This window comes from Liolophura sinensis, chromosome 9, assembly GCF_032854445.1.
Source record: "Liolophura sinensis isolate JHLJ2023 chromosome 9, CUHK_Ljap_v2, whole genome shotgun sequence".
Classification (NCBI taxonomy): domain Eukaryota; kingdom Metazoa; phylum Mollusca; class Polyplacophora; order Chitonida; family Chitonidae; genus Liolophura; species Liolophura sinensis.
In genome coordinates, this window is record NC_088303.1 from 7,987,769 (window position 1) to 8,014,758 (window position 26,990).

Below are 26,990 nucleotides of genomic sequence, written 5' to 3' on the forward strand. Positions count from 1 at the left end.
GGATTGCATCACGTGTGATAAATATGCACTTCGATTATTGTTGTTACGCACTATTCCGTGTATTAGAATACCTTTTGCAGAGCTTTAAAATAGCTAAGTAATACGATCTACATAGTGTATAATTTTATTACCTAAAATGAAACACTTGCTCCACTCGAAATAAATGTCTGTGAGAATTATGATTGGTCAATTTCTTAAAGTGCCCGGATATTCTATATCGGTGTTTTCCTAGGCAGGTACAAATGGAGACTGTAAGTTAGCGAAAATTCCAGCCAAATTTCTATGTTTGGCTGTATTTAATTACGATGGTTTGTGTGGAAGAATTATGCTCAATATTTAAAAATTTACATCCGCACAGGAGAATAGAACTGATGTGCGGATTGCTGCAGTGTTGTGTTCCACTCGAGCTGCGATTCATCGGATCGTATGTGGAAAACCTTGGACGAAGAGACTTTCACTATCTACGAGAATACGAACTGAAAGCAAATAGCTGTCCAGAAATCAACAAGCTGTTTGAAGCCAGTGAAGATGTCATTCGTCGCAAGTTGGCTGTTTATTTATCACTGCTGCATACATCGAATTCTACTTGTTCCAAACTCTGTTTTGATCTCCTGATATCGTTGAACACATATTTGATACCAACATATGCTTCGCCATGTAAAAAAGCAAGCCTTGATGTGATGTTAGAGTTGTTGACAGTTCTTGTCATGGGAATTAATCACCCTGCCTTCACATTTGAACAGCGAATTCGTCTGTTTGAGATATACAGCTGGCTGAAAGCTAGAGCTGAACGCTTACCTCCGATGTCAATGGACAAGGTAAGAAATAAAAAAATGCTTGATTTTCCACTGTATAATTCCAAACATGTAACTCCTATTTGAGTGTCTGCGCCATAAGATTAACAGTGTGAAAGGAAATGCAGTGTGTCATAGCCCCCAAAGAAAGATATTTTTCTTGTAATTTCTTCAAAGAAAACAGACTTCTTCATCCACAGTTATCACTGGTAGTGGTACAACGAATTTGATTAGTTACTGCAAAGAAAAATCCCACAAATAAGCTTGCGTTTTCGTGTTGTCTCATTTTTCTGTCATTTATGCTCATTTACATGCTCAAAAAAACTCCTATTCACAGCCATTGCAGAAGAGAATTTTTTTAGTCTTGTACCTTACTTCTTTAGAGTTGCACAGCTCAGCATAGTAGGCATGGTATCAGACTAAAAAGAACTATTCTGTAAGACGGGTTGGAAGCTAGGAACCATGTGATCTCCTTAGTAACAAACGGCGTGGGTGAAGAAAACGGTCCTCCCAACGTTATTACATAGGAAAATGCCTATTTTCGAATCGCTGTCAGCAACCTTGTATTCTTTGGATTTTTATAATCTTCAGCTTTCCAGATAGAGTATTTCTGCAGAGATTTCATGATGTTATTTTGTACAACTAGGCCTTACTGATTGCTAGTGAAGTGGCAAAAAGTGACCTTTTCCCCAATGCCTTAACATTGGGCGGCCATTTTGTTTTAAACACGAAAGGGTGGTCATGTGATTTCAACTTCCGACCCATCTTACATAATTCTGCGAGTGGGTGTAAATGGCAAAATGTGATTCTGTGCATGTAGCTGTAAGTTATGTGTGAGTTGTGGACAATGGCATGTGTTAATTTTTATTTGAATAAATCACATGAAAAATATCCCTTAACAGGGACACGATATATTGCATCTCGTTTCACATTAGATTTGTTCACAGCTATCATCTACCACTATGCGAGGTTTTTTCTTATTCTGTGTGTTTCATATATGTTTGATGCTTTAGTTTTCAAAGGAATAGATGTTTGTGCTGTGAATTTGACAGGTTCAGAAACAGTGCCAGGAAAATTACATGTCTTTGATAATGGTTATGGGATGGTAATTAGAGTGGTTAGTTGTCACATATGTCATCAATACATTAATGTCACCATGGATAGATTGTAAATGTGTGACAAAAACAGTGTCAAAATTAAAAACCAGTAGTCTGCATATGTAGAACAGTGCACTTACCGCATAATTAAACAGTTGATTTCACTTTGATAGATTCATACTCTGTGATCATAAATTGGGTAAAAACTTTGTCTACTCACCTCTTTATTGTACACTGGCCTCCGATCATAGTATGAAAGCTGAGGAAAAGAAAGTGATGCTGGATTTGACTGCATAAAAAAAGTTTTGCTTGTAAAAACATGAGGGCATCTCTATGTCGGATCTAAATACACAAAGACAGCATTTTTTGAAGTAAGTAATGTTCTGGGAAAGTGGCTAAGGGTATAGAAAATTATTTACCTTTAATACCATGATTGGGCCTGCATGTCATAACCTTGGAGTTGTTTCAGATTGAATTGTAAAAAAAATATCAGATCAGATTGACATTGTTGCTGGAGCACATTGCACAAAATAGTTCTATTCTGAATGATATTAGCGATGTTTTTGAGAAAAATAAACTATGATTTGGAAGGGATTTGAGAGTGGCTGAAAGGTATTACATAACCACCGATGAGGCAGGTCAAGTAAAGTTTAGCAGTCAGAGGCCACTTTCACAAAACTTCATAAATCAAATTTTCCTAACTTTTCTCATAAATGACCTAGCCTTGTGGCACTATAACCCAGACAATGTCTTTTATGAAAAATGTTATAAGAAATATGACTGACGAAGTTTTTTAAAAGTGCCCTCTGTTGGGAAAATGTGATATTTCTTAATGATTATCCTCTCAGATTTTTATTTTGAAAAACAGACCCTTCTGTGAACTGAGATTATATAATCCTGTCTTAGGCTTTATACATATGAACAGTCATTGGGGCTAAGTTGCTACAAGCATGACAGTTATTTTCAATTTAGAAAGAAGTACATGTAGCATTGGATTTTGAAAAAATTCTCTGCTGTTCTGCATTAAAAATCTTCAAGTGTATCTTTTCCCAGCAATTCTAGGGTAAGTTGACCATGATTTCATGTAGAATTTTGTCTCCATTCATGTAACAGGTCATTGTATGTATAAGAGATTCAATTAAGATCACTTATTCAAGTTTGTTTATTGTTTTACATGTATCTATATAGCTACCTTTCTGTTAGACGCCCATGTCTGACGTATTAAAATTAACTGTGTAGGCTCTTGATTAATACTGTAAATGCCATTTTATTCGCGTGGTACTAACATTCGCAGATTTCGCGGAAATAAGTGCCATCGAATATAAAACCCACGTAAGTAATTTATTAATGTAGCATGCATTACATTTGTCAATTGGTTAACAAGCACTACATTTCTAATACTTTTTTTAATTAAAAATACATGTACCTAATTAGAATGTATTCTGGCTTTCACAAATCCTGCTTAATTGATTGTCAGTTAATCTTGCTTTCTTTTAAGGAGGCTTAGCTCCGTCTGAGTATCGCCACAATGCGATGTTGTTGTTGTTGATTTATTGCCGCGGTTAGAGGCATACAAATCGATAATTCGTACTGGGTGTGTGCACGTGATACGATATACATACGATGAGAGAGGCTGTTTTTTGGATCAACTGTACTTGCCTTCCGGTCAGATCACCTTTCTGATGCTCCCGATACATCACTTGGGGGTTTCCGCACTTCAAACTTCCTTTTCATAATGATTTCTGAGAAATTTACTCAAATCTGTCACAGTTCACTCAAAGTTTCACTCACACTGCTGATGTCTGAGAATTAAACAGTGGGATTTATTTATATCACATTTAATTCTTCGTCGTCTCCCAGAGTGAGTGACATGAGTACTTACTAACACAGTAAGGGCTTCATCTTGTAAAGATTAGCCATCTTCAAAAGATTGAAAGCTTAGGAGGATTGACTTACTTTGTCTGATCAAGTTACTGTATTGTATAGAAATTTTGTCTCATCTTACCGGTACAAACAAGTTTAAATGGTAACATTGTTACCCAAATGCTTGAGTTGTTTAATTACTTGAAATATTATTTTTGTTTATCAGTTGTTCAAAAATTCTGTTACGATCCGCAAAAGTTGATTGCCGCGAATGTGTGTTCTTACCAAATCAGCGAAAGTTTATGCCCGCGAATAAAAAGGCATTTAGAGGAACGGAACATACAGTGTATTTTGTAATCTTTTTTTTTTTTTTGTATTTAATCAGAATGTAATTGTATTGAATTTTAAAGTTTAAGGCAGCAATTGGAATGGACATAGAAAGCAGTATCTTCAGTTTATTGAACTTCCTTTTTTTTTCAAATTTTCTTGTGATTTCACCAAATAAGGTGAAAAATAAAATAGCAATACCAAGAAAATGGCAGATGAGTTTCGAATTGCGTCCTGTCAAAGTAACGCATTGCTGTCAGATGCTGTGACTTTGATGTATTTTTAAGATTTTGAATACCCGCTCATTTCATGAAATAGCTGAAGTCTGTGTTCTAACACAATCCAACTGTTCAATCTTCAGAATGCAGTGGTCAGACCGGTGGAATAGAGCGGTCAGAATTTGATGGAAATTCAAATTGTGTTCTTGTTTGAGTTGAAATGCAGGGAGAAGTGTTTTCATATTCTTAAAACATAGTAATACCAAATTATAATGAAATTGCTAAAAACATTTTAGGTTTACCTATATTCATGTAAATGCTTAGAGCAAAGCTCCCCAACGCTGGATGGTTTGACAATTGTTTTGACCCTTGTGAAGTTCACAAGGATGCAGTTAACTGTGACTAAACTGTGTAATACTGTATTGTCGGAAGCCAAGGAGTTGTTAGGCATCTGACACCTTCCCTTCAGTCGCTCAAACTGACAGTAGTGCTCACACAACATGCTATATGTAAGTCACCCTCAGCAGCTTGCTCCCAGTCTGACAAGGCATGTAACCCTAACCTGAAGCTAGTGACTAACTGTTTGGTGGTTCTAATTTAGGAGCACCCTAGCTTACATCAGTGCTCGGATGTATAGGCTAACTCCTTTTCTCTATACCTGAACTGAGAGTTGGAGGAAAATTTTGCACGCATCTACATGTAAAACACTTTACTGTTACGCCTCTTTTGGAACGTTACTTACAATGTTTTTGATTATAGGCCGGTGTACGTTACCCAACTGTTAATTTAGCTGATAATTACAGAGTAGAGAGAGTTACAAGGAGGAAAAGCATACTATACTATCCATGTCTGTTGGTTACAAAGTGTGGTAGGGAAGTGATGGGAATGCATTAATTATTGGTAATATCTTTGCAACATGCAAAACATGTCATTTGTCATGTCATCCAAGTTATCTGATTGCATTACATGTGTGTAGTCCTGGATAAAACTTCTTTCTTTAGTAGTGCCTCACCCTGTTGAGTGCAGACACACTTGTGTTCTCATTCCTCAGTCATCTGATAGTGCATGTATATGTATTGTAACACAGTATTTCCTATGTACAGGTAATATGTATTATGCGCAATATGTATGCAACCCTCAAAAATTGACGCGAATGATCGTTCGGTTTGTGCCAAAATTACGGAAATTCAAAAACGGGGCAATGATTTCCCGTTCACACCCTGAATGTGAATATAATACAGACAAAAGCAGATATATTTCAGGGTTCAAAATTGACTTGTCAGACATGTTTGTCAAAATAATGGTCTTCTCCGTCAAAATTGATGTGCAGCATGGACCAGTGTCTGGTTGAATATTTGGTGATGGAAATTTGCACATACATGAAATTTTGCCACGTGTACTTTCATAAGTTTCCCAAACTGGCGCTGGAGTGGATTCATAGCATCGCCTTTTATTCGTAAGAAAACGTCAAATTACTTCGCTTCAGATCATCGCTTCATTGGAAAATCGCGTTTGTATAAAATGTACCAGACTTCCATCACAAGACTTTCCTTGTTACGAAAATAGATTACAGTACTTTGTACCTGTGGCTTTTCATTGAGCGAAGAGACGGCTGCGCATATCGGGACACGAAGTTCACAAGGACTGGAGTGCGACTCTAGGAATATGGTTTTTGTTGGCAGTGAAATGAAAAATATTCATCGCTCAAAACGACCAGCCTACTTTAATTCGGGTTTTCGAAGCAATTGACTAATGGACCGACCCAAGCATTGAAGCTTTTCCAACAACAACGTCAGCAGCGTGACTGTGTTTCAAGGAAGATTGGAAGTGATCTATTGCACCACGTGTGGAAATTACATTGACTGCAAATAACTCCCTGGTCAGTTATTAAAACAGATGCATGTCAATACACGGTGTATTTAACCATATATTGGCCAACAGTTCATTGCGAAGACATTTTATCCTGTGAGTTGCAAAAATGTCCATTCAACTATTAGAGATCAACAGGACAATTGTCCAGCTGGCTTTGCTTCTGATTTCTATCCTTGTATTTACAGTGTTCTATTTGTAATTTTACATGACGTATCTTCAGTCTTTTTCAGTTCTATTCTTAGAAAAAGTAGTTCAGCGTGGGCGTGGCATAATTTTTTGGCTTATTTAAGTATAAACACAAAAATTTGACTGAGCTGATTGTGCCTTAGAACCTTACATTCAGGAAGATTAAAAAAGTGGAAAACACACTCAGAGTGCATACCTTCTCCACTGCTAAATGTGCAAATTACCAAACTACAGAAAAAGGGACTATACTCTGCATTATCTTCTCAGGGTATAGTGAGGAAAATTCCTTTAAGAGAATTCCTGGACCTGGATCATCATATTTCTTACAAATCTGTACATAACTTTTTTCAAGATGGCCCCACATACATGTAGCATCCAGACTCATGTGAAACACGATTAACTTCTTCATTGATGGTCATTAGTTGCTACATTTGTATCTGGCTCCATTGGTATATGTACTCCTAGAACATTCAGGAACATGTAGCCTGATGGTAGGATACAAGTACATAATTACAGGGGTCTGTGAGTGTGCCAATGTGCCAGTGTGGTACAGTACCAAACTTTCTTGCCAAAGGTAATCAAAGTTGATGATGGTGAAAGAATGAAACTGTTGAACTGTAGGTAAGGTGTAGTTGTTGCTGCTTTGTATTTATCAGTGTCTTACTAGAGATGTAAGGCGTAAATCCCATGGAATGTGTAATATTTACTATCGCCCTATGTGACAGTGTACTAAGACCTGAAGTTACATGCATGTCAGCCCAGGCCAGACTGTGTGTGGTACAACAATTCATTATAAAGACTGGCAAGAAAAGTAGCATTGTGGCTTGAAAGCTACTACTATTAAAGGTACCTTAAAGGAGTTTGTGGGGTAACTTTACAAAGTACAACATATGTCATACCCCAAGTATTGGTTTCAGTGTCCAAGATGCTCAGGAAAAGTAATGTTAAACAAAGTGTAATAGGTGGTGTCTTAAGAAGCACTGTGCTGTATTGGGTTCAGGTTTTGCTCGCACGTAGAGCACAACGACACAAGGGGGATATTCCATCACAGATTTGCTGTGTGCATATAGAAAGTACACGTATTGCTTATATTGAGATGAAGTTTTAAATTCCAATAAAGCACAGTGACACAAGGAGGATGTTCCATTATAGATATACATACATAGTGATACCAAACTTGAATTTTTGTGCATTGAATTTTAAAAACTTTAAAAAAAACGTAATGAGAAAGTTTAACTTCAAAAGCATAAAGTGAAGAACAAACAAATGAAAACCTGATGATAAATTGACAAAATTGTTTGCAGTTAACTCTAGAGCTAGTCATAACATTATACAAATTGGTGTATAGTAAGTTATACATTGTCATTCTGTCTTCTGGGCTGTCATTCTGTTAGCTTATCAAATTTGCAACATCATGTCTTTTAAAATCAGTGAAGATGCTAGTATAAACATGAAGTGTATGTCACATGAAAGATGGTCATTACATGCTGACAGTGAAAATATGTGGATTAGTTTTTTAGAATTTTTTAATTTAGTTCAGAAATACATTTGAATTACTAGATTATTGTATGGCTTTTTTTTTGCCATGTTGTGATCAGTGATGTGTCACAAAATTTTTGCTACATAATAGACTGCTATAAAGACTTCTATATTCAAATAGCATTTTCATGCAAAGCTGTGAATGATGCACCGAACTGACCTTCAAGCAATCTATAGGAAACATAAAATATGGATGTGACAGCATTGATACCCACAAGTGAAGTTTTAAAATTACTTTACAGGGTGGAAAAAATTCTTTAAAAAAATACAAAAAAGGACAATTTCCTTACACAGCATTTAATGGTTCTGTAATTCAAGCAGTCCATTTTTGACGTTTAGGAAAGTAGTGTGAGAATACTTTTGAAGCTGAGCCCCAAACTCAGTAGCAATAATTAATAATGGGAAAGGCATATTAAAACATTATTAAGAAAGAATAATACAGAATAGTATAATACATGTAGAATGTATGTTCTGTTTGAGCCTTTGAATTAGCAACAGCTTGAATGACAGTTGCATATAGTCTCATGTGATACTCTGATAAATGTTTTTCTGTTGTTTTCAGGACAATCCGCCTAGGGCCGATCCAGTTTATGCTTATGTCTCACCACCAGAGTCTGTGTTTACCTCCCCTGATGAGACCATGTTGTACCGGGGTCACATGGAGACCCTGATAGCTCCAGTGGACCCAGTGTGTAACCCCTCTGTCCTGCCTGTCCTGTCTAGGGAACCCCAGTTGGAAGTAGGGGACGCGGTACATGTGCACCCCCAAATAGACCCCACCTTAAGCCCACCTAGTGGTTCTTGTATGAATTCCCCAAATGAACCTCTCCATGTGCTGCATTCTCCAGACAGGTCAGGGTTGAACACCACACTGGACGGCAGCTGGCCCATAGTGGAGGTCGGTCAATCACCCAGTCAATCAGATAATCCGCTTCCTTACCAACTGCCAGAGAAAGGTAGGTGAACCGTCAATGCCAAGGTATAAAATAAGAAACTGGATGTCTATGAAACTGGGCAAAAAGGTATTATAATCAAGAAAAAATTATAATTTCGTGACTTGTAATGTATTGTTTTGGCACCATTTCAGCAGTTCAGACTCTGAAAGCGAAGTTTACCAACATACACGACACATCTTCAAGTATTGAATTTCAGCAACTTTTTATTATGAAAAAGTGTACAGGATTGATTCTGTTTCATTGGACATAGGCAAGTCCAGGCTATGCCCAGCCTAAACTGAATTTTAGGTATGGTGGATTTAGCGAAGGATAAACAAGGCAGCAGGGTTTAACCCAGGAGACCCCTATCTCCACTGAAGGAGAATCAGGGTTGATGCTGATTGTTAAAGTTCCATTCGGGTACATGTGTACTGTGTATTTTCCTACTACTAGGTACATACAACATTGAATGTGAACGAATCTGTTTTGATTGATACATGCTGGCACATCAGAACAAACTCATGTATGAGCAACACAATTTCAAAGTAGGGCTTCAATAAGGAAAGTTCTGACACCTGTCAATCAAATTCAACAGTAAAGTCACATGAATTAATAAACAAGACAGTATTTCACATACTGAGAAATAAATAAGAAAACCAATTGAGAAATAATAAAACAAAACTTGATCTGGTACAAAAATGTTTCACCACCTCAGGCGCAGCAGACAAGTCAACATAGAGGCTCAGGCGACTTGTATCCATTGAGTGAGCTTAAGGGCTTACTCTCAGTTGGATTCTTTTTAAATGATAGAATTTCTGTAGGTTTTTTTTCCCTTAATGTTGCAAAGGATAGCTCTTCTTTACTCAGCTCTTACATGTGACCAGCACAACAATGTTACAGATTGCTGCCTCCTGGTGCTTGTGTACTAACACACTGAATTTTTTGAGTTTGTATGTACATCGTATTGTATCATTCATTGCTTCACAGTGTTCATCAGGAGGGTAGAGGTGAAGGGTTCAAGGCGGACGGATAGGAAGCAAGAGTTCAGATTGGAGGTAAGATGCTCTTTATGCAGATGCTTTCTTCATTTTGATGTTTTGTCTCCATTAAATATCACCAGCCTAGCTTTCCATGCTTGACACTTAATATTACTTGTATTTATTTGATTATTGTTTAACACGGTATTGAAAAATTTTTCAGTTGTACGATGCTAGTCAGTTTCATGGGTAGAGGAAGTAGGAGTGCCCAGGGTAAACCGCTAACCTCTGGCAGGTTGCTGACTAAGTCCCCATACGTGATGTACACAGATGCACATCATATTGGTGGGAACTAAATGGTCTTCAGCGAATGTTAGACCGCGCAAATCGTCACATGTGTGTCATTGATTGTCACCAAGGCTTGGCCTGTCAAAGGATAATCCAGATCTTGGTTGGCCCGTTTTGATCATGTCAAAGACTTTAAAATGTTAGATGCTTGGCATGTTAGGTTTGTCTGGCGTCTTGTATCTTCACACTTTAACGCTTGACACTTCAGTGCAGCTGCAATGTAGTATACATATGTGGTCATTGACCTAGGGGCTGATGTGCCATAAGGAGACACTGTTGTGATAAACTCTGAGCAAACAGTTTAATGGAATTTGGGCATGGTGTTTTCATAGGTGTATTGATGCAAAATATTTTTAGGGTATGTTTTGTGGTTAAAGCATATTTATCTTCCTGCTGATGCACTGAGGTTCTCATCAGCCTCGTCTTTATTTCCCCCAGGTCACCTGGTCCAATGGAGAGACATGTGATGTGTACAAGTCATATCAGGACTTGTATGAATTTCACAGGAAGGTGAGATGTAGATTGTTAGCGGGTTACTTGTATAATTTCTGCTCGAATAATTGGCTAGTTAATTTATTGTTGGTTTAATACTAGATGCCACTGATTCTCAAGTTTATCAAATCATGGTTTTTTCGCCATCCTTATAGTATATCACGTATACATTCTGGACATCTTCTGAGAACATGATGTGGTCGACAAGTAAATGCACTATTATGTATTTTGTGTTGTATTAAATCACTTATTCAAGATGGAATTTCAGATCTATTTAAGCATTTGATTATAAGTGCTGTATACATATAGCTTGTTTGCACCCATATATTTTCCTGTGGACCATTTGATTGTGATGAAATATCAAAGGTTTCTCTCTAAATGTACTGTGGCTCAGTCGGTTAGCGCGCTTGCGCAGCGTAATGACCCAGGAGTCTCTTACCAATGCGGTCGCTGTGAGTTCAAGCCCATCTCATGCTGGCTTTCTCTCCGGCCGTATGTGGGAAGGTCTGCCAGCAACCTGCGGATGGTCGTGGGTTTCTCCCGGGCTGTGCCCGGTTTCCACCCACCGTAATGCTGGCTGCCGTCGTATAAGTGAAATATTTTTGAGTACGGCGTAAAACACCAATCAAATAAATAAATAAATAATGTACTGTGAATATTTTTTTTGTATTTAATCTTGAGGGATATTTATTACTATCACTGTTTTTGTATTTATTTTTTTTTAAGTTCTACCAAAATAGTGTTTATTATGCCTTCTTTTTTGTGCTAGCTTGTCCAGCTCTTCCCAGAGGATGCCAGTGTCCACAGACAGGACCGAAGACTTCCGTTTTTATCAGGTATTGGTAGAAAAGAGGCAAGAGGCCTATAGGGTATCTGCATTTAAAAGAAATGACAAAAATTTATGCACACCACCTCAACTGTGTTTTAAGACCTTTTTGAGTAGATTTAATGGTATGGGGGATGACTTTCCATAGCTCTTTATAACTGTGTCAAAAATAATCAACTGAGAAGTGATAATGTTTTTTAGTGTCTTGCTATAGGGCCTCTTATATCATTCATACAGATGTGAAGTGATCAGATCACATTTGGGAAATTTACTTTCGTGGACCTAATCAAAGCAGGACTAAAAAAGTTTATCTGCCTGCAGAATGCTAAAACTCACTTTGCTGTGAAGACAATATGCGATGTTGTTCTTTGTCCCTTTATGCAAAATGTTAATCGGATATTTACGCCTGAAATGCAAACAGCAGGAAGTCAGAGCAGGGGATGGAGTTTTTAGACGTTCAGTGTACTGTTTTTTTTTTGTCGAGTCTCTGTAGCTAATAGTATGTGAAATAATTAGTGGAAACGTTATGAGTATAGAGGTAAACAACTGAATCAGAGAAGGAAATGTTCAGATCCTCACACATTTATGTTAGATGTAAGCCCACATATTGCTTTTTCTAACTTCGTAATGCACAGTTTGGAAATCAAGGAATGGTTTGGAGTTTTTCCTTTATGCCCTTGTAGGCCTTGAATTGGTTTTGAGGTTTTGTCTTGGTTAGGAAGCATTTTGTGGCCTCTGTTCACATGTAACATGGTGATCGTCTGACAGACACATATCAAGGGTATCTAGGTATTATTAGACATGTAAAATAGACTTACCTCTATTTGCTCTAATTTTTTCTCCACTCATACATATGCTGCCTTACTTAAACTCTATCTTTTAGCTGCATTTTATAGTAGCTCATCTGAAAATGTGATTGGTATATGTAGGTTGGAATTTGGAACTTGGATGTTTTGCAAAGGTTTATGATTTGTTTGGCTTTGATTGGTGGGAACTCTCCTGACAGGTAGGGCTTTTGAAACACCTCTAGCTCTGGCCCCATGCCCATTCTGTCTACATATTATGCTTCTTTTAGGGCCAGGGATTTTAAAATATCTTCTAATGCTCTATATCAGAAGGGAAACTGGTCAATCCACAAATGCTGTCCCAAGACAACAGCAAAAAAGCAATGTCGATAATTGTGACTCCTGTTAGTTATTTTTCGGTGTTATGTTTTCCACAGTTGTGGGCCTAATTATGTACATTATATATATGTGTGTCCATGTTATGAATAATTGGTAATCATATATCATTTCACAAAACAGGGCAGCTTTACCTGTTTGTTTGGTGTGAGCAAAGTGGAAGATCGATCTATGATGTAGCCACAAATCCTGTTTGGTACATCTCTCGTTATCTGCTTGGATTCCTGGCACTTCCCACTGAACGGTGTCCTCCCCATTACTGTGTTCTCTTCTAGATTAAACACATGTCAAACAAATTTTCATCTTCAGATTCATGTTTAATACAGTTTACAATACAGTTTAAGACATACAGTTTACTGTGTCGTGCTTCATGACTTGACTATCGCGATCACTCATGAGTATTGCAGGCTGGGGGCCCGCAGTGTAACAGTGTTAAGAAAATAACATTTATTTTCATTAGTTTTGTGACATATTTTATTATGTAGGATCATTTTTTTAACAAAAGTCAACCCCATTTGGGAGAACCCTCTGGCTGCCCTGTGGTTAAAAGTTTAGATTATTTTTACAAATCTACTAATGTTTGTTGTTATCAGGCAATTCCCACAGCAGTTCAAGGGAGGATAAGATAGACCAGACATCCCAGACCATAACGAATTATTTCAGGTCAGTTGCGGTATTTAATGACCTGCTATTTCATCCCTACCTAAGTTGCTTAGGTTGTCTTAAACTGGTGTTTTGAGATTTGTTGTTAAAGCTGGTAGGATAGTATAGTAATTTATGACATTTATTTTCCTCTTAAAAAAGCATTATTTGTGTAATTTTAGTTCATTTTACTGTTCATGTAATGAGCTTCGACATGTACCTGTCCAGTGCTTTCTCCCTGTTTGCTTATAATTTATATTCATGTAAAGAAAGCTTTGTGGAGTCTAATATCACCTTTTATTTCCGTGCCATGCAGAAAGGGCGTGGTAGCTGTCAAGCTGAAATAAAAGTAACATTCTTTCATGGTTTGAGCTGTGAGTTTTCAGCTTGCTAAGTATTAAACAGTTTCTCATGCATAATAATTGGAATCCACCTTAGGCCACAAGACTAAGAAACATGTAATTTCGCAACTTTACTGGCCATGAAGATATATGATATGCATGATTGTGTTTAACTCCTGTAGGTGTAATAAGTCTGGTATTACTCTTGTTTTTAATAGGAAGCTGGTCTTGTTACAACATGACATCCTTGGTTGTGATCATGTGATCCAGTTCTTCCGGGACCATCCTGCCTCATGTCTGACCGCACCCTCTGAGCCCTTGTACAAGGATGCTGGGCTCCCCACAAGCATGTCCCACAGTAAGTCATAGCAGTCTGTGCAGGAACAGAAGTTACACATGTACTCAGTCCAGACACTAAAACTATTCAGATTTTTGTGCACAGATTCTTTAATACAGTTTGTAATCATTGTCATAATTTAGGTTTGATTACAGTGTACAGTCAACATTCCTTGTAACAACCAAGTTTGCTTATTTTTTTTATATATAAATCCATCAAATGATGATTTTCTACTGTTTGGAGGTCATTTTAGCCCCCACTCTGTTATCAAGGTTTTTTTTTTTTTTTTTCTGGCCAGTTTTACGTTGGCTTTGTGACCACCAAACACATGTCAGTAGTATTGGGTTTATTTACGCCTGTAAAAGCTGTGTCGATTTGTGATGTAGAAATGAAACAAGCAGATTAAAGTGGCTAATTGTTTTTTTCCTTAGGATTTTATGTAGCAAGTCAAACGTCATTATAATCAAGGAGAGTTGACTATGTTGTTTCAAGGAGAGTTCACTGTATATTAACAGAATTAAGGTAATTATTGGATGAAATGCTCCCAAAATAAGAGGAATCTGAATTGCATTACAGGTGAGCCTCAGGTGACAGGCAGTCACCATCTACACACAGTCATCGTTAGCCCCAGGTATGTTAAACCTTTGTGAATTTTCTCTTGTGCACCTTCACTAGTGAAGTGAGTAAGAGATTCTGAAGAACACGATGAGCCTGAAAGAAGTGTAGGCTCAACAATATAATATGCAAGACACTTGCCACCTCATGTTTGATAGAGGAACATGGTTTCTTGAAGGCTCTGTGCAGTTTCAGTTACCTTTAATAAACTGTACAACCAGTAATTAATAACTACTAAAATTATATGAAGGGTTCACTAAGATCTTCTCAATGCAGTACTGTTTTTAGAAGTGTTTATCAGAGTCCAGGAGACATCCGTTAGTGAAAGGTTTTGTTAAGCATTTGTTCCTTTAGTAATAAGAGAGTTAAAGTTAACTATTGTTGTTGTTTCAGGCTATCTCCACCCACTGAGATATCTGTTTCTAGTCCTTTGTCACACACCAATCCACGTCCTTTAGAGCCACAAAAGAGTTCCCCAGTGTCAGCCCAGAAGAGCCCTAACCGCTCTGCTACAGGTGTTCCCTCACCAAGATCGCCACAAATGAACCAGAGGCAAACCAGTCATTCCCCATCAAGTCTACACCAGTCAGTTCAAACCAGCCGGTCTCCTTCAAGTGAATCAGTGCTACCTAGTCGTGTCCCATTGTCACCACCATTAAGCCCAAACCCTTCAATGCCAACCAGTCTCTCGGGCCCATTATCACCACAGATGAGTCCAAACCAGTCAATGCAAAAGGATAGTGTCCCAGTATCACCCCAGATGAGCCCAAAAGCACCATTTCACAGTAGCCGGTCCCCTTCCCCAAAGGACCATGAGAGGTTACCCACTGTACAGCAGTTGCTAAAAGATCTCCAACTCTCCCACCATGTGGACAGCTTCAGCAAGTACACAACAAGCCAGGTAAGTTGATCCAGGTTGAAACAGGTTAGAGAGCAAATCTAATTATCGAGGGAGCCCTTATCAGACCGAAAAGGCTTTGTCAGACATCTTTGTCAGACATCTTTGGTTGATCTGCACATTTGATACTGAGAGTTTTAATGATAGATTTTTCTCTCTTTCTTATGACTCTCTTCATATTTTGTAAAGATTGTAATGCATGTTCATGTATAAAAAAATGTTTTTTTTGTGGTGTGGTATAGAGGTATGAGAAAAACACACACACACACAATTTATAATTTCTACATCATGGTATTCCAACTGTTTGTTTGAACTTTCATTCAGTCACACTGAGTGTTGACGATGTGAAGTGATGTGTTGATTAAAGGACAAGACCAATGATTTTGATTCGGTTTCACCTCTTTATAACTAGATCTTATTTCATCAAGACAAGAAATGGGCACACTTAAATCAGATTTGATTTAAGAGATTAATTAATGAATTACTAAAACGGAAGTGATGCACGTGGTGTATGTAGACAGTGCAAGAACAACACAAACCTACTGCCAGCATACACTGTCTGGCGATGAAGAAGAGGTGTGCTGTAGCTATATCACAAAATTATATGTATACAGCCATCATATCAAAGACATTTAAGCAAGACTTCACATGGACAAGTTGATCGTTGTTTATAGACACAAATCACATCTCCCTCAGACATGATGGGCTCCATACATCTAACCTAGGCTAGACTTTATATTATGTATTGGAAGTGTTTTGACTGCCATATTTTAATCAGCAATCATTACCCTTGGCATCAGAGTTTTACTGACATTCAAGTTGAATACACTTGGACTGACCTCATTTAACTTGTTGTCTATTTACATTTATACAAACCTTACAGTGCATAGCACACCAAGGCCTTTATAGGCCTACTTCTAGGAGGCCTGACATGATTGAGTTGTATAGAGCTGAAATTTTCTCAGTATAAAGTTTCATGTATCAACAGTCCAGTGCATTCATTGATCATCTTGTTAACTGAGGTGACAAACTCATTTTTAAGAGTGCCTGGAATTTGTACCTACACTGCATTCTTTCAAATTTGGCACATACATTCGAATATAAAAACAGGAGTGGGCCTGGGTGCTCTAGACTCAGATAAGTAAACATCACATCATATTTATCATGTATAAATTCACCTATACATGGCCATATGTACAATAGTGGATGCCGAATCCATTCTCAATGCCGACTGTTACGGATTTGTATTTTCCAAACATTATGAAATAACAGTGACAAAATATTATTTTATTGAGATGGTCAGATAATAGTGTATGCCCAATATGTTGTCACCAGACATAAAATACACACTATACCAGTAAAATCAACTAAATGGGAGATTAGTGAGGGTAGTAAATAAATTTACAAGCAGGACAAGAAGATTAATTGATCATTTGTATATAACCATGCATATGTCATAGATTCGTGAGATCCATAGACTTGACCCAATATCCTTTACCCAAAGCCAAGAGGTAGGAACAGTAGGCCATATAGGTGAAATTTCTCGAACAAAGTTTCTAAATCTAAAAGTACGCCTTCGTTGATAAAAAGTTATATTATGGTGTAGTTGATTTAAATTCCTAAGTCTAGTTCAAATGACAGGGTGATCGTTGAATACACGTCACACAGGTTGTGTGGGATTTAACTGAAGTTGGATATATACAACCGTCAGGCAAAGGATTTGTCTAAGTTGGCTATATTCCATCGAAATAATGTTCATTAAAATTGCTTATAATATACACAAGTGACTTCCTGCATTTAAAGCTAAATTACGTAAAAACATGCTTTCACTACATGGTAGGCACACATGTATATAGGGTTAGGTTAGGCTATAGGCCTACGCTACATATGTATATGGCGTCCGTTGTGAGCAAGTCCTGACCTTAATATTCAGGTTTATAAACAGTAATCAACTACATATATACACCAGGCAATGTACAAAAGTGGTGTGAAAAGTGAAAAGCCTCTGTTGTGAGGAATACACATATATTTGGCAATTAGCTATAGCACACAGCTACCTCATTGCCACACAGTGTATATGCTGACTTAGTATTATGTTGTTGTAGCACTGCCTACATGCACCATATGCGTCACTTATGTTTTATAAATTAATTCAGTAATCGGTTATAGTAAAACTGATTCAGGTATGTGAGAGTTTTATGTTTATGGAAGAGCCTCTAGAAACAACTGAAAACAAGTCAAAAATTGTTGGTCTTGCCCTTTAAATATGCGTGTGAGACATTATACCAGGTAAAAGTGGAAAGGAGAAAAAAATTTTGTTTTCGTATTATAATCTGAAATTATTGGTTTATTACACTGTGATTGTTTTACAAATAACATGAGAGAAAGCAATTCAGACTATCTCAGTCCCAATCATTGAACCCTGCTTTTACGACACAAAGGTTTGAATCTACTGTAGCTCTTAAAACTTGAGGCTAGCGCAGCGTAATGACCCAGGAGCCTCTCGTCAATGCAGTTGCTGTGAGTTCAAGTCCAACTCATTCTGGCTTCCTCTCCAGCCACATGTGGGAAGGTCTGCCAGCAACCTGAGGATGGTTTTGGGTTCCCCCCTGGGCTCTGCTTGGTTTCCTCCCACGTCGTAAATCACCAATCAAATAAAGAAATAAATAAGTAAGTTAAACTTGAAAAGCCATTTCAGTCCGCATTCATATGACATTTATAAGATTTTCAGTGGGATTTAGTTGAAACAGCACCACCGTGACTTGTACGAATGCTTTTGTGTGAATTCATTTAGGGATTGTGTTTGATGTATGTTCTTTTTCAGCTGCTGAATTTTAAAGATGATGATTTTAAAGATTTTAACTTATCCAGTCATGCCCAAAAACGTCTTAGAACCAAATTGGAGCAACTGAGCAGGTAAGAAGATTCAAATTAGGTTATTTCACAAGCCCTTCTGTGGTGTGTGTGAGAATGAATTCTAGAGGTGAACATGTATAGTGTTTGCTAATTCATATTTTTATGCTTCCCTGCAAATGCAGTGTGGTGTCTGGTGTATCTGTCCTGTGTCTTATTCTTGTTTCCCTATGGGGTCTAAGCAAGGTAGCTCAAAAACTAATTAAGCAAGACTGCAAATTTTGTATTCACTTGCATAACCACCATTGTGATTATCTAACTAATTTTTTATGGGTCTGTTGGTGACAATCCCTAGAGACCAATTATAGAGACATGTGAAAGAATGTGAAGAAATTGCAGGAAGTAGTTTCACCAAAGTATGCCATGTCAGTGTGCTTAATGAAATAGTGTGTTATAGTCAAATATTGGCTTCCTTTTTTTGATATTTTCTTCATTGTTTTTTTTTCCGTTTTATATGTTGTGATAATGCAGTGAATAAAACTTTTAATTGTGTTTGGAATCATGCTTTCATTTATTATTCGTTTAGTTTTGTGTCACAAGATTTCGTGAAATGCGCTTGCGCTACTTTGAAGATCGTGATGGTAAATGTCACGCATGAGTAACTTGATTGCCAGTGATAGCATATGTAGCAAAAATATCATTGCAAGGCAGTCTGGGTTCATGTATTTAACAGCTTGTGTTAGACAAGAAAAATAAAAATGGAAGAAGAGCAAGAAACCCATTCCACAGCCCCTGGGCTCTAGTTAAGAACATTGTTTTACTTTTTATTTTTACCACATTTGGAAAATATTTTTGACGTTGAGCCAAGTGTTGAATGTGGAACTGTGAGTGGGAATGGGAGTAGGAGTGGGCGCAGGAGTGGGCATAGGAGTGGGCATGAATTTTGTAAACACAGTGCAGCCTCTAACATGTTTCCATTGCCTATGCCGTGATTAGGATCTCAGTGTAAATAGGCCACTGAGTTACCTCCCTTGTCACATGACAGCAGCGACGACCAAAAATTTACTGTTTCTAGTGAATTATTCAATGCCTACATTATACCATGGCAACAGATTACAGAAAAACATTACGTAGTCATTTATAGTCGAGAGATATTCTTTGAAGATGTTTTTCTGCTTTTATAGGGAAAAATTACCCTTTCAGTAGTTCACCAGAATTACTGCAGTTTGTGAGGGTTACCCCCAAATAATCCCACATCTTTGTAAAATTTAATCCCATTTGGCCTTACGTAAATGAATTGTTTTTTTGTTTCTAATGAGCAGGTCTTCCAAGTTGCCTAATGGCGTTACAGCACGGGGTGTGGTGCAGTGTAATCTTGGTGGAGATGCAGGAGTTATGCCCCATGACTCGAGTGAACAGGCTCTGCTGCCTGCCATGCTCTACACTAGTAAGGCTTGTATAGGTCAGCTCACAGGAACTGATGTGGGCAATAGTGCTTTCAACTCTTCGTCAAAGGCTAGTCCTAACCAAACACATACGTGCAAAACCACAGTGCTTTCAAAGAAACCTGACCCTGAAGCCTGTTCAAAGGCTGAGAAGCCATCTAACAGAGTTGACCTACAGAACACAGACAGTGTGGATACTGACACTGCAGCTGCTGTTGACCTGGACATCTGTGATAGACCAGACTTTGAGCCAGCAGATAGCTCCAAGTTTGAGCCATCAGCTCAGCAGGATCAAAGAAGACGTAAGTGAGAATGATGAATTGATGATACGTAACTTTATAGGAAACTAATACTCAAGCCAATTTGGCTAAAAGGATTCTCCTTTCTGTTGGTAATACCTTCCTTGTGTTTAAGATATTTGGAGAATGTGTATGCCTAGGCAGGCCAGAGACTTGGAGAATGTGTATGCCTAGGCAGGCCAGACACTTGGAGAATTGAGTCGTCAATAATTTGGGGGGGCTATTTTGTACCAAAATTTAATGCACAAAATTGGGTATATTTTACTTTCTGCTGAAGTGATGAACACAAGCCTTGTCTTTTGCCATCCATGCATTGGGGCTTTAATGTCCTAGACTATTTGATTGTGGACGTCATCATTATTATGTCGAGAAAAATGTTTTCCAAATTTAACATGTTCTTGCTATGATATGGCTGAAATAAGTGTGGTGTTAAACCCGAATTATTCATTGGTTCTTGATTTGTTGCTGAAAGTAACCCTTGTCAACAATATAACATCACTTAAAATGTTTAAGGATTAGCTTCCAGATGTACTTATTTATTTATTTGATTGTTGTTGTACGCCATACTCAAGAACATTTCACTCACACAGTAGCGCCCAGCATGATGGTGGGAGTTTAGTCTAGGTGTGTGTACTTGGCCATATTATATGGATTAAATCTTGTTCAAACATGGTTTTACCGGAAAGACTTCTGAGAAACAATGAAATGAATTAAAGTCTTGTTCTCGAATGGTTGATCATATTGAATTGAAACTTGGTGTGCTGCTTTCACATGATAAGTAAGTTGAAGTTAAAGTAAATGGCCCAATGCTCAAACGTATGATGGTTTTTGTTTTGTTGTTCCAGAACGCTTGTTTTGGTCCTGGTAGCATATGTTTAACTTGTAAGTAAATGATCTCTTTTTCTCTGTTACAGTCCTGGGCTCAAGTCATGTTCAGGCTTTGGGTCACTCCAAGCCAGGATCTGGCCCACCGCATGAACAAGAGGATGCACTGGAGCAGGAGAACCTCCCCAACCCTGCCATTCTAACACCAGACCCTGGCAGTGTGTCCAATGCAGCACCTGCTGACATCTCCCACATGTACCAGAGTGGCTATGTCTCTGACCCCACACACTCTTACGCGCCGCGCCCTGCTTTTCCTCGCCTGTTCCCCCCGATGTACCCAGTGGGCCCGCCTCAGCCTGCCCACCTGCCTATCCACATGTACCACAAAGTCGCTCCCGATCAGATTCCCACAAAGATGAGCGGTCAGTACATGCAGAGCTTTGTGCAGCCACCTCATTCTAGGTCTGACACACCTCTTTCCAACACTGTTATGACGGTAACTGTAAACTCTCTGGCCTTCAATAACCCGGCAGATTGTCCAGGACATCCTCATCACACCACCTCGTCCCCAGCCACGATCACTTCCGCCAGTAACCTGAACAGGACCGTGCCTGTAGGCAATCCGGTCACCCCTCGCTTCGCCATGTCATCTTCCATGAACTCTGCAATTCCGTTCTCCTCAATCACACCAATGGGCCCTCCACACGTGCACAGAAAGGCTGTAAGTGCTCAAAACAGTAATGGCGATCCCGGGATGTCGTCACCAGCGACTAGTGTGGAGGGAGTGAACTATGTTACAGCCCAGCAGAGCAGCGCATCTGTCGGCAACACATCACCCTTCTCCCCTTCCGCCATTCAGGCTCCTGGCATGGGCATGCACTCGGCCTGCTCCTCGTGTGGCTGTAGAGGGCGCTGCCAAGTCGCCGCTAGCTACTCAGCTGCATACGGAGGCTATGTCCACACTCAACTAAACATGCCTCCTTTGGTACACATCCCAACTTTCTTACCACCAAACTCCAATGGTATTCTGCCCAGTCCATGTCTACCCCCAAACTGCCCTATTCCTTTCCACAACAACCCTTTACAGAGTGTGCCCAATGGGATCATTCCTGAACAGTTCTCCTACCATATGTCACACGCTGCCAATCATGCACCGAATCTCTGGAACAGCATGTTGTATGGCTATAGCTCTCAAGGGAATAACTCTGCACTAAGGGAAAACAAAGCTAAGCTGACGTGCTACAACTGTGGAGGTGCTGGACACGAGGCCCACGACTGCAGAGACACCAGCATGGAGTCCGCATCAGGCTAGTCATACATTTGTTTAGCCCATTACCGTTTCCGCAGGGGATGGAGTTGGGTTTGGTTGAGAAGGGGGATTATGGGTCAGTCAGTTTGTCACAGAACTTTTTTTTTTTTTTTTTTTTTTGTGAAAACAGTCCTTGATATTCAATAGGAACTTGGTATATGGCTCCATCATAACAAGGTACAGATAAGGTTTGAAATGTGAACCCCTAGATCCAATTTGAACAAAATCTTCATCCATGGTCATTTGTTGGACTTTTTTTCAAAATGGTTTATCACAAATGGCTTCAGCAAAATTATAGAAGATCAGGTTGCAGTTTTATCCATTGTTGACAAAGTTATAACTGAATTTTAAAACAGTTATTATTTTGACGGCTCAATAGGTACATGACGTCTGATTGACGTTTAGTGCAGCGCTCAAGAATTGTTCACTTAATGACCACGGACAGGCTGGCAGCTGGAAGCCAGTGGAGGAAATCAGAGAAACTGGCGTGATAATGAAACGCAAACTCAATGTTCAGGCTATGCAGTCAAGGAGACTGATACCCAATCACAGAATTTGTTGCTTCGTGTTTTTAATGTCCAATCACCTCTGTTTACAGTATTTGGTTGACTTTTGGCTGTTTTACGATTGTCAGTATTTCTCCAAAAGCACTGAGCCCAGTTGAATTACATTTTTAAGGGCTTGGAAATAAAACACCTTATCTTTCACTAGTTTAAGCTTTTCTTATATTTATTTGCCACTGGGTTCTAAAATTCATGTCTTTCGCCTAAATTTGACAATTTTCTTTTATGTATAATTTGGTGTTTTATTGGTAAAGTGTGTAGTGTTGGCTAATTCATTCTCTCATACCTTTCCATTTTCTGTCTTTCAGGTCAATACTCCCTTAATTTCAAGCCGGATTTCCCAGAATGAAATTCACTCCGCGGACACTGACACACAGAGATTGTTGTACAGATTCTAAAATATATGAGTGTTTTAATTGAGAATGTTTTTAGTTATATTTTAAGGTATTTCTGTAATGTCGGATTATATTCAATGAATTTGACTTTGTAAATAAATGTTTTAACACCCTGCCTGTCTTGACCGTGTTGAGCCCCTAGTATTTGTACATGGCCATACATACATTCTTGTATTTACATTGTACCGTATATTCTCAATAATTTCAGAAGCATGTTTAGAAAATGTATGCATGTAACATGATGTTGTGCAGTGGCTGTTGTTTTAAATCGTACACTCTCTGTGAAGAGTATGGGATTACCGTCAGTAAATCAATGACAGTAGCTCACATCTCGCTCACACCTCCGTCATCTTCATCAGCTTGGCAAGACGGGGAGAGACGCTCTGCCTGGTTTGAATATATTTAACTTTTTGTGTGATTGGACGGCTAGTTTTCAATCATGCCAATGCTGTTTAAAACTCTGGACACATTGATAGACCTATATAAACTGCAAAATAGCAGGAAAAACAGGCGTTTCCGAAATTTTAGCTTGTAACACGTGGGTACATGCATTTGTGACATGCAACTGGCTACATTCGCTGTATGCAACTGAACGTCAGCCTATAGAATCTCTCGCTGGATATACATGACATGTTGTCAAAACATGTGGTTCTCGAAATATGAAAGCTAATTATTAGTCGCTCATAACAACTAGTGGCATTTACAGCTATTTGAAAAAATTAAGTTTATTTTAAACACTGTTGTGCAAACCGGCAAGCAGTAAACTGGAGAAACAATGACAACAGCGACTTGACTTGATACAAACTTGACTTTTCTAAAAGAAAATTGAAGTTTGGCACAGGTTGACATATATGTACACAGCAACTTATTTCACAATATTTCCGAGCCCATAATATCGGCGTTGATATTTTGTGCGATATACTTTGTTATGTAGGCCTACGTCGTAAACGGACACACGTGTTTCCAGGCATACCAGACACTCGGTGTTGAATACTGTATTGTGTAATGCGTTTTTGTCCAAATTCGAGGAAATCTTGGCTTGGAATCTAATTAAAAACACCAATGTTAATATTTCATGTCCATTCTTGGGACTCTTGAAGTGGCCAGAGGCGTCTGATGATGGCTCCTGCTGATCAAGCTCTGTTTAAAAGCTTTTATTGCCTTATTTAAGATAGACCTGGTTCAAAACTTGTTTGACAGTAGGTGATCGTTCATTCATTAGCCATTTTATGTACCTGTAAGCCCGCCGATGATTTGGGAAAGTTCCTTGAAAATATATTATCAACCGGATACATACCAGGTGTGAATTTCTGTAATAATCATGCTTTTTTGTTGTGAGTTTATTATCTGGTAGTAATTTCGATGTATATTCACAATGCATATTTTGTCTCACTAACGTTCAGCTGAGGAGTTTGTCAACATATTTCAGTTTCAGTGAAGTCTAAATGAACTCTCTGAGGTTTCCGAGGGACGGGTGTTCATGTATCTGGTAATGTATTTACTGAGGCGATGTCACACTGTGCATCATTCATAACTTTTGGGCACCTTTAGAGTGATTAGTAGATAAGTACACACGGGAATTTGACAATTCTTCTCTTTAACTTAGACATTTATTAGGACACTACACAAATGATATGCATGAATTTGAAGCCCCGAGGGCTTTGAAGGCATTTGTATGATAAACTTTAAGGCCCGGTGTTGCTAATTTAGTGACATACACTTGAAGGTACATGTACTACTAACTTACCCTTATAATGCCCGCGGAAATATGTTACAAACTATTTCTAAAATTAATCTAACAAGAGTGTAGTCCCCCCACGCACGCACACTTACACACTTCCTCATTAAAACTCAGCTGTCAGATTTATCTCATGTTCCCGCCAAAGTAGACACGTGATCTGTAATATGTGGAAAATCTGCCCTCAAATCGGACGCAATATTTATTCGTGATAGGTGTTTATCCACATACGCAAGACAGCATTTTAAGTTCAGTTCTCAAACGGCAATCATCCATATTCTATTCTTGTATAGGCCTCATACACGAGTGGGAAGGAAGACAAGCGGTCGGTAGATTAAAGACAATCCTGTGGATATAATGCCTAATGCAGTGAGGTGTTGAATGCGTCCCTGTAAATAAAGCCACATTGGTTAGCGTAGTTTGTAGAACACAACCCCGAAAACGGCAACGTAAGTGTTTTGGGAAGGGAAATTGCAAAGATTTAATTCACTAGATAGATGTTCCAGTATCAATATTTTTATCTCTTTCTTTATTCAAACAAGCGGGCATACAAGCCGCCTTGTAAAGCTCTCAGAAAAGGCTGGCTTTATAGGCCAGGGTAGGCCTGTATACTCAAGCTGGCACGCCTATGTCACTAGCGGCGAGCGCTTCGCGGGAAACTTCTCTGATCTACCCGCTTACTTTCAACATCTCAGTTAACGAGTATCGATAAATATTGAAAAGATACCGTATTTCTAAAGGAGGTAAGTTTTAGTAGTGGCATGCATAACCTTGTATATCTGGATGGTATCTGTATGTACTGTAAATCTTCAACCTTTTTAGTGGAATTTATGCATACACTGATTATGAAAACGACACCAAGAATGATTTGTTTGTGTCATTGAAGATGCAAGATTCATAAAACTGCAAACTATTTCTCTACACACTATTGTACTGTCAGAATGCTTCAAAATATTGGCTTAGTGGAATAAGTGAGTGAGTGCTTGGGGTTTAACGTCATACTCAGCAATTTTTCAGTCATATAACGACGAAGGAATCGTTAGGGTGTATGTAATATGCCTCCTTGTTGCAGGTCAGATTTCTACCGCTCTTTTTATCTAGTGCTGCTTCACTGAGACGACTTACCGAAGGCAAGATAGCCGCCCCGCCCGAGCCATTATACTGATACAGGTCAACCAGTCGTTGCACTATCCCCTTTATGCTGAACATCAAGCGAGAAGTTACAACTTCCTCTTTTAAAGTCTTAGGTGTGACTCGACCCAGGATTGATCCTGGATCTACCGCTCCCGAAGCGGACGCTCTACCAACCTTAGAGGATAGTTCCAGTGCAGTACAATAACTCCGGGTCTTCTTAAGTACGTGAGGTACTTGTTGATAATCTGTCCGCAGCCTGCGGATGGTCGCCAGTTCTTTTTCTTTAACTGTAAGTTTTTTAGTTTTTCCACTGTCGCAGTGGGAGTTTTTTTCTGTTTTTAAGCACCCCCGCCCCTTCCTAAAAAAGGAAAAATAGATCGGGTTCGAGTATTTATTTCTTTTAAGCAGATGAGAAAGATAAAGACAACTCCTAGACAAAGATCTCGGGCCGCGAGATAATCAACAAATCGGATTATGTTTTGCTTCACACATTTGTTGAAACACTAATGAATGTGACACTATTATTGGATGATTATCTCTGGCCTCGTGATTAGTGGGCCCCGAGATAACGAGCCAATCATTTGGCCGAAGGTATCGCAATTTAGGCGAAACAACGAATCAAGTTGTAAAGCGATTGGCTGATTATCTAGGGGCCCGGGATGGTTTTTTTTTTTTTGGGAGTTTTTCTTTTCGTCTGCGAAAAAAAAGAGAAAACTTTTTTTGTGGTGTGTATGTGGGGGGGGGGGGGGGGGGGGGGGGGGGGAGGGGGGAGGCTGCTTAAAAAAAGCATATGCTTGAAAGTTCATCAGTAACCATAGTGACTGGCCAGAGGCCGGTAGCTTGCTCCATGTTCCTATAAAAGTGATATAAGTGAAAGAAATTCTCCTTTCAGCGAATAAAGTCGCGGGTGTTACAATTAATATTTTGAAAGTACTGAGTAG

At 38.7% G+C, this 26,990-nt stretch overlaps 1 protein-coding gene across 1 annotated transcript; it reads left to right on the forward strand.

Moving 5' to 3' along the window:
* Nucleotides 1-241: 241 nt before the first annotated feature.
* On the forward strand, nt 242-25,748 carry LOC135475216 (zinc finger CCHC domain-containing protein 14-like). The gene is made up of 13 exons (XM_064755026.1): nt 242-818; nt 8,459-8,852; nt 9,819-9,886; nt 10,595-10,666; nt 11,418-11,484; nt 13,249-13,318; nt 13,857-13,996; nt 14,552-14,606; nt 14,984-15,491; nt 18,313-18,404; nt 19,664-20,088; nt 21,000-22,217; nt 23,091-25,748. The coding sequence occupies exons 1-13, from the start codon at nt 306-308 to the stop codon at nt 23,129-23,131; spliced, it is 3,663 nt and encodes a 1,220-aa protein (XP_064611096.1). The 5' UTR covers nt 242-305; the 3' UTR covers nt 23,132-25,748.
* Nucleotides 25,749-26,990: the final 1,242 nt, after the last annotated feature.

Coding starts and splice junctions, on each gene's coding strand:
- LOC135475216 (XM_064755026.1), top strand. CDS start 306: ATGGTTTGTGTGGAAGAATTATGCTCAATATTTAAAAATTTACATCCG. Junction 11,485..13,248: donor AAGACTTCCGTTTTTATCAG/GTATTGGTAGAA, acceptor TGTTGTTATCAG/GCAATTCCCACAGCAGTTCA. Junction 18,405..19,663: donor AAATTGGAGCAACTGAGCAG/GTAAGAAGATTC, acceptor TCTAATGAGCAG/GTCTTCCAAGTTGCCTAATG.